This window comes from Mustela putorius, unplaced genomic scaffold (assembly GCF_011764305.1).
Source record: "Mustela putorius furo isolate JIRA1106 unplaced genomic scaffold, ASM1176430v1.1 tig00003988_pilon_pilon_pilon, whole genome shotgun sequence".
Classification (NCBI taxonomy): domain Eukaryota; kingdom Metazoa; phylum Chordata; class Mammalia; order Carnivora; family Mustelidae; genus Mustela; species Mustela putorius.
In genome coordinates, this window is record NW_025422127.1 from 919802 (window position 1) to 928113 (window position 8312).

The 8312-nt window shown below is 35.6% G+C and overlaps 1 protein-coding gene across 1 annotated transcript; it reads right to left on the reverse strand.

Moving 5' to 3' along the window:
* Positions 1-219: 219 nt before the first annotated feature.
* LOC101691065 (olfactory receptor 6C2-like) lies at positions 220-1155 on the reverse strand. Its single transcript, XM_004782485.2, has one exon. The coding sequence runs from the start codon at positions 1153-1155 to the stop codon at positions 220-222; it is 936 nt and encodes a 311-aa protein (XP_004782542.2).
* Positions 1156-8312: the final 7157 nt, after the last annotated feature.

Here is an 8312-nt window from a genome sequence, read left to right on the forward strand (position 1 = left end):
CAGCAGGGAGTCTGCTTCTCCCTCTCTTCTCCCTCTACTCCTCCCCTGATTTGTGCACTCTCTCTCTCTCTTAAAATAATAAATAAAATTTTTTTTGAAAAGAAAGTTTTCTGATATAGACTCTTTGCTAGAAAGAAATGACATAAAAATTTAAAGATACATACTTAGGAACTAAAGATATTTTTATGAAAATGTGGTTCCCTACTTTAGCAAATACTATTACTTCTTTGAGAATAATGCAATTCTTCTGACCGAGTCTTTGAAAGCTTGTTTTACTTGCTTGTTTCTCAAGGTATAAATGAAGGGGTTCAGCATAGGAGCAATGGATGTAGTAAGGACTGCCGCACCCTTATCAATGGCCACTGATTCCTTTGCTGAAGGCTTAACATAAATGAAAATACAGCTTCCATAGGTGATGGAGACTACAATCATGTGGGAAGAACATGTAGAAAATGCCTTTTTTCTTTGCTGGGGAGAAGAGAATCGTAGAATAGCCTTGATGATGTATATGTAGGATAGAAGTACACATATGAGGGTCATAATGAAGGTCAACACAGCACAGACGATGACCATCTGCTCTATAAGCCATGTTTCTGAGCATGATATTTTTAGGAGGGGGGATGCATCACAGAAAAAATGGTCAATAACATTGGAGTCACAGAATTCCAGATTTAGGCCCAGGCTAAGTGGTGGAAGAATGATCAAGAAGCCAGCTGTCCAGCACCCAAGGATGAGTCTTCTACAGACCTTTTTGTTCATGATGGTCACATAATGCAGGGGTTTGCAGATGACAACATATCGATCATAGGACATGGTGGCCAGGAGAAAAAATTCTGTTACACCAAAAACATCAGTAAAAAAAATCTGAAGGGCACAATTGTCATATGTGATTGTCTTGTCATCTGTTAATATGTTGTACAAATATCTGGGAATACAAGCAGAGGTAATTGAGATCTCTAAGAAGGAGAAATTTTGTAGGAAAAAGTACATCGCATTCTGAAGGTGAGAATCTATGAAGGTAAGGGAGATGATTGTCAGGTTCCCAGTTATACTCAACATGTAAGTGAGAAATAGAAAGATGAAGATCATAATCTTCAGTTGTGGATCATTGGTCAATCCCAACAGGATAAAAGTTGTTATTGTGTGGTTTCTCATCATTGACTTCTGACTTCAATTCAATCTGCATTTAAAATTCAGGTATATTTGATATAGATGCAGTGGTAATTAATGGGAAACTAAGCAAATAATCACATGCATTTACAAAATTTTTGTTTACAAATATTATCAATACACTGGGATTCTAGGTTCTACAATTGGGTGTTTTTGGTAAATTCAGAAGGTATTTTAAAAAATCAGAAAAAACTGTATCACACTCCAAAATGTTATGGGTGCTTCCTTCTCATTACATTTTATTTGCAATTTATATATTTGTTACTTATACCTGGGATTTGATTTTCCCGACAGATAGATTTGACTGCTAATGTTTTGTGAGATCATTTTGTCCCTATTCACAGACTGAATCCTAAAGCTGAATCTTCAGTTTTCATTATCACCTTCATACGTTTCCCTGAAGTTTTGTTTTGGTAAGGAACAAATCACAAATATTTTGACTCTCACTATATAGGCTCTGCATATCCATTACTGAAGATGGTGAGCTCTAATATTATAATTTTATAAATGTGTGTTTCCTTAAACAACTCCTTTCTCACTCACCCATTTCCCTGACTTTCATATTTTCTTTTTAAAATTATAGTAATTTCCCACGGTGGTATGGAAGACAGGAAGTATTTTGATGACAAATATATGTACAGAATGATAATATGTATGTGTTGGATGTAAGATATATAGGGATGTAAAAAATAATTACAATTTTTCTTAGGTTTCAAACTGTTTAGTTGAGGTTGAAACACATTTCAAAATATTGTTATTAATATCACTAACTACAAAAAATTTCAGATTGAGCTATTAAACACATTCTTCAAGCATGGCTTGCTTTAACTGTGACTCAGTTTTTATAATCTACAGAATGGAAATCATATTTTCCTTCATCAAAAAATTAAAGACTAATATATAAAGTACTTAGAATGTACATGACTGATAAAGAGTGATGTTTATTTTAACTACTTCAATTACCTTGTCCATAATAATTTACCTTTTAGTTACCTTACATTCAATCATCAATATGCTACAGTCCTGTTTTGTTCTCAAGAACCTACTGAAATAATATGTGCCAGAATTTATCACTTTTGGTTTTTTTTTGCTTTTAAAGTTTAGGGAATTTCTAAGTAGAATGTGTACCTTCAACCACCCGATATTCATAGCATTCTCTCTTAACTTACCTTAATACCACATACATGTTTACCTGCCATCTTTTGGCTTTCTAATCTCTAGATACTATTTTTTTTTTTGCCGGTCTCTCATATGTTGTCATAATTTTTAACACTTTTAAAAAACATTTTATTTATTTATTTTGTCAGAGATAGAGAGCACAAGCAGGGGGAGCAGCAGGGAGAAGGAGAAGCAGGCTCCAGGGAGCCTGATGTGGTACTTGATTCCAGGACTCTGGGATCATGACCTGAGCCAAAGGCAGATGCTTAATGGACTGCATGACCCATGTGTCCCAGTTGTTAATACTTTTTTACTTCTTAACACAATGATCCCTTTGAGTGTTTTCTTGAACTAATTTCTTGAACTAATTTCTAAAAATGATTGTGCTTCAGTTACATAAGCAAATGCACTCCAGACATAAATGAATGTCCAAAATGAAACTCTTAATTTTCTGTACTCTAATCCTATTTCTCCCCCTATGTTTTTTTTTAATAATCTAACTTGTATATTTATTGAAGCTTTATTATATGCTAGATACTGAAACCTGCATTTTACATGGATTATCTATCTGGAGTAATCTTCCCATCACTGTTCTGTGTTTCCCCACCCAATCTCGGTTCCCAGTCTCCAGTTTTGCTGAGCATGCACATCCTCAGCTAGCCACTGGTTAATAGTTTTTAGTTCCCAGAATTTGCATTTGCGAGACATATCACTTCATCATGGAATTCAAATTATGCAACTCTTAGGTGACCTCTTATTTATTGTTGCTTAAACTAATCTTATAGCTATACACTATCCAAGAATAAAGTCTCTAAAAATGATGTTTAATACCCAGATTAGAAATGACATTGTGAAATGTTTTTAAAAAATATTTATTTTAGGGAGACAGAGCGTGTGTATAAGGTGGGGGTGGGGCAGGAAAGGAAGAGAGAGAGAGAATTCTAAGAAGACCCTGTACTCAGCAAGGAGCGCAGCCTGATGGAGGGCTCCATCCCAGGATGTTGAGATGATGACCTGAGCCAAACCCAAGAGTTGGTTGCTCGACTGACTGAGCCACCATGGTGCCCTTCCATTGCTAAATTTTATATAATCAGTAAACATTCACTTACTATAGGTGAATATGACCCAAATCTCATAACAAATGTAACCCCAAATGACAGGATTCATAATACTTACACTCTGGCAGTTAATCTTAGCTTCTCTCTATTAAGTTAACTACAATTATTCTTACAGCTACAACTTGAAGATGCATATAATGTTGAAAACTAGCAACAAAACTTCTGGTCGCTACTGGCTGAGTCCAGCCACTCCTGCAGTAACAGCTCTCAAGAATATACATACTTTCCTTGCAGTTTTTATCTTCAGGTGATTGTATCAATTCCTGCACAATAGCTGTAGTGCCATCACAAGCCTAGGAAACAGTTTTTTTTAATTTTGTTTTGTTTGTTTTTTTTTTTTTAACTCTCAGCCATTGAGAAGAAAAACAGGTTCAAGGGCACTCTGGAAGAGTGGATGTTATGAACTGTTCTGCTGAGAGAAGAGAATTTTCCAGTTTCCCAAGCTTGATATTTATTTGCCATATCTGCAGCAAAATTAATAAACAGAAGAGTCCTTGGTGACCCAGGCTCAAAAATTGCTAATGAGTCATCTGTGTAATCATCTTGTATCATTTGACCTTAGGGTAAAAAAAAATAAAATAAAATAAAAAATAAAAGTAAACTTAACACAGTAGCAGTGGGGACATGTCCTTTCGAGACAGGAAAAGCAACAGAGTCATTTAAGAGACTGGTAGGAGAACATTGACTCTTAAACTAGTCCAGTATTTTTTTTTTTAATTCTTATGGTGTAAGGTAGTTAAAAGATGATAGATCTCCCCCTCTGCTTTTTCGAATAGTTATGGAATGAACAAATTATATGTTAAAACATTTGATTAGATATATAACAACAGAAAAATCATGGTGAAATATTAGAGGTAATATTTTGGAGAATACCTTTCATTCTTTCCTTCCTGTAATCACATGCATGTTTGTCACATATAGTAAGTACAAATGCACGAACATTAAATTAAAAATACCTCTGTATCGAGATATACAAGTTGTCTCAGTTATTTTTCCCTTAGAAGTGTGTAAATCTTGTTATATCTTAATTACTATTGAGATGCATCATTTTAAATCTATTTAATTTTAGTACACTATATTAATATGACATCAGAATTTAAACCAAAATTTATTATTGTCATAAATGTAAATTGCTTCCAAAGTTTCACCATTGTAAAATATCACTGTATGGATAATTATAATGTTTCCAATTACCTTAAATCACTTTAGCTTCTTTTTATATTTTTTATCATTATAAAAAGTTTTATAATGATAAAAAAATTGTGAAAATATATTTTGTACATTGTCACATAATTGATAGAATTGAACTTTCTTCATAATATTGATATATTTCTTTTTTTTTTACCTTAAATATATATAATTTTTATTTGTCAGTTAAACCTCAATAAAATTGGCAGAGGTAAAAAAACAAATTACAGAAAATTTACAGAAACATTTACTCAAAACATGCATTTTACATTTTTTGAAGACTTTTATATCTTAAGATATTCTTTTTTTTAAGTATAATTTTTTATTTTTTATAAACATATATTTTTAACCCCAGGGGTACAGGTCTGTGAATCACCAGGTTTACACACTTCACAGCACTCACCAAAGCACATACCCTCCCCAATGTCCATAATCCCACCCCCTTCTCCCAAACCCCCTCCCCCCAGCAACCCCCAGTTTGTTTTGTGAGATTAAGAGTCACTTATGGTTTGTCTCCCTCCCAATCCCATTTTCTTTCATTTATTCTTCTCGTACCCACTTAAGGCCCCATGTTGCATCACCACTTCCTCATATCAGGGAGATCATATGAAAGTTGTCTTTCTCCACTTGACTTATTTCGCTAAGCATGATACACTCTAGTTCCATCCATGTTGTCGCAAATGGCAAGATTTCATTTCTTTTGATGGCCACATAGTATTCCATTGTGAATATATACCACATATTCTTGATCCATTCATCTGCTGATGGACATCTAGGTTCTTTCCATAGTTTGGCTATTGTGGACATTGCTGCCATAAACATTCGGGTGCACATGCCCCTTTGGATCACTACGTTTGTATCTTTAGGGTAGATACCCAATAGTGCAATTGCTGGGTCATAGGGCAGTTCTATTTTCAACATTTTGAGGAACCTCCATGCTGTTTTCCAGAGTGGCTGCACCAGCTTGCATTCCCACCAACAGTGTAGGAGGGTTCCCCTTTCTCCGCATCCTCGCCAGCATCTGTCATTTCCTGACTTGTTGATTTTAGCCATTCTGACTGGTGTGAGGTGATATCTCATTGTGGTTTTGATTTGTATTTCCCTGATGCCAAGTGATATGGAGCACTTTTTCATGTGTCTGTTGGCCATCTGCACGTCTTCTTTGCAGAAATGTCTGTTCATGTCCTCTGCCCATTTCTTGATTGGATTATTTGTTCTTTGGGTGTTGAGTTTGCTAAGTTCTTTATAGATTCTGGACACTAGTCCTTTATCTGATATGTCGTTTGCAAATATCTTCTCCCATTCTGTCAGTTGTCTTTTGATTTTGTTAACTGTTTCCTTTGCTGTGCAAAAGCTTTTGATCTTGATGAAATCCCAATAGTTCATTTTTGCCCTTGCTTCCCTTGCCTTTGGCGTTGTTCCTAGGAAGATGTTGCTGCGGCTGAGGTCGAAGAGGTTTCTGCCTGTGTTCTCCTCAAGGATTTTGAAGGATTCCTTTTGCACACTGAGGTCCTTCATCCATTTTGAGTCTATTTTCATGTGTGTGTAAGGAAATGGTCCAAATTCATTTTTCTGCATGTGGCTGTCCAATTTTCCCAGCACCATTTATTGAAGAGGCTGTCATCTTTCCATTGGACATTCTTTCCTGCTTTGTCGAAGATGAGTTGACCATAGAGTTGAGGGTCTATTTCTGGGCTCTCTATTCTGTTCCATTGATCTATGTGTCTGTTTTTGTGCCAGTACCATGCTGTCTTGATGATGACAGCTTTGTAATAGAGCTTGAAGTCCGGAATTGTGATGCCACCAACGATGGCTTTCTTTTTAAATATCCCTTTGGCTATTCGAGGTCTTTTCTGGTTCCATATAAATTTTAGAATTATTTGTTCCATTTCTTTGAAAAAGATGGATGGTACTTTGATAGGAATTGCATTAAATGTGTAGATTGCTTTAGGTAGCATAGATATTTTCACAATATTTATTCTTCCAATTCAGGAGCATGGAACATTTTTCCATTTCTTTGTGTCTTCCTCAATTTCTTTCATGAGTACTTTATAGTTTTCTGAGTATAGATTCTGTGTCTCTTTGGTTAGGTTTATTCCTAGGTATCTTATGGTTTTGGGTGCAATTGTAAATGGGATTGACTCCTTAATTTCCCTTTCTTCTGTCTTGCTGTTGGTGTAGAGAAATGCAACTGATTTCTGTGCATTGATTTTCTATCCTGACACTTTACTGAATTCCTGTATAAGTTCTAGCAGTTTTGGAGTGGAGTCTTTTGGGTTTTCCACATATAGTATCATATCATCTGCGAAGAGTGATAATTTGACTTCTTCTTTCCCGATTTGAATGCCTTTAATTTCCTTTTGTTACCTGATTGCTGAGGCTAGGACCTCTAGTACTATGTTGAATAGCAGTGGTGATAATGGACATCCCTGCCGTGTTCCTGACCTTAGCGGAAAAGCTTTCAGTTTTTCTCCATTGAGAATGATATTTGCGGTGGGTTTTTCATAGATGGCTTTGATGATATTGAGGTATGTGCCCTCTATCCCTACACTTTGAAGAGTTTTGATCAGGAAGGGATGCTGTACTTTGTCAAATGCTTTTTCAGCATCTATTGAGAGTATCATATGGCTCTTGTTCTTTCTTTTATTGATGTGTTGTATAACATTGATTTGCAGATGTTGAACCAACCTTGCAGCCCTGGAATAAATCCCACTTGGTCGTGGTGAATAATCTTTTTAATGTACTGTTCAATCCTATTGGATAGTATTTTGTTGAGTTTTTTCGCATCTGTGTTCATCAAGGATATTGGTCTATAGCTCTCTTTTTTGGTGGGATCCTTGTCTGGTTTTGGGATCAAGGTGATGCTGGCCTCATAAAATGAGTTTGGAAGTTTTCCTTCCATTTCTATTTTTTGGAACAGTTTTAGGAGAATAGGAATTAGTTCTTCTTTAAATGTTTGGTAGAATTCCCCCGGGAAGCCGTCTGGCCCTGGGCTTTTGTTTGTTTGGAGATTTTTAATGACTGTTTCAATCTCCTTACTGGTTATGGTTCTGTTCAGGCTTTCTATTTCTTCCTGGTTCAGTTGTGGTAGTTTATATGTTTCTAGGAATGCATCCATTTCTTCCAGATTGTCATATTTATTGCCGTAGAGTTGCTCATAGTATATTCTTATAATAGTTTGTATTTCTTTGGTGTTAGTTGTGATCTCTCCTCTTTCATCCATGATTTTATTTATTTGGGTCCTTTCTCTTTTCCTTTTGATAAGTCTGGCCAGGGGTTTATCAATTTTATTAATTCTTTCAAAGAACCAGCTCCTAGTTTCGTTGATTTGTTCTATTGTTTTTTTGGTTTCTATTTCATTGATTTCTGCTCTGATCTTTATGATTTCTCTTCCCCTGCTGGGCTTAGGGTTTCTTTCTTGTTCTTTCTCCAGCTCCTTTAGGTGTAGGGTTAGATTGTGTACCTGAGACCTTTCTTGTTTCTTGAGAAAGGCTTGTACCGCTATATATTTTCATCTCAGGACTGCCTTTGTTGTGTCCCACAGATTTTGAACCGTTCTATTTTCATTATCATTTGTTTCCATGATTTTTTTCAATTCTTCTTTAATTTCCCTGTTGACCCATTCATTCTTTAGAAGGATGCTGTTTAGTCTCCATGTATTTGGGTTCTTTCCAAACT

Bases quoted from the DNA above. Each gene is read 5' to 3' on its own strand.
- LOC101691065 (XM_004782485.2), bottom strand. From the start codon at position 1,155: ATGAGAAACCACACAATAACAACTTTTATCCTGTTGGGATTGACCAAT.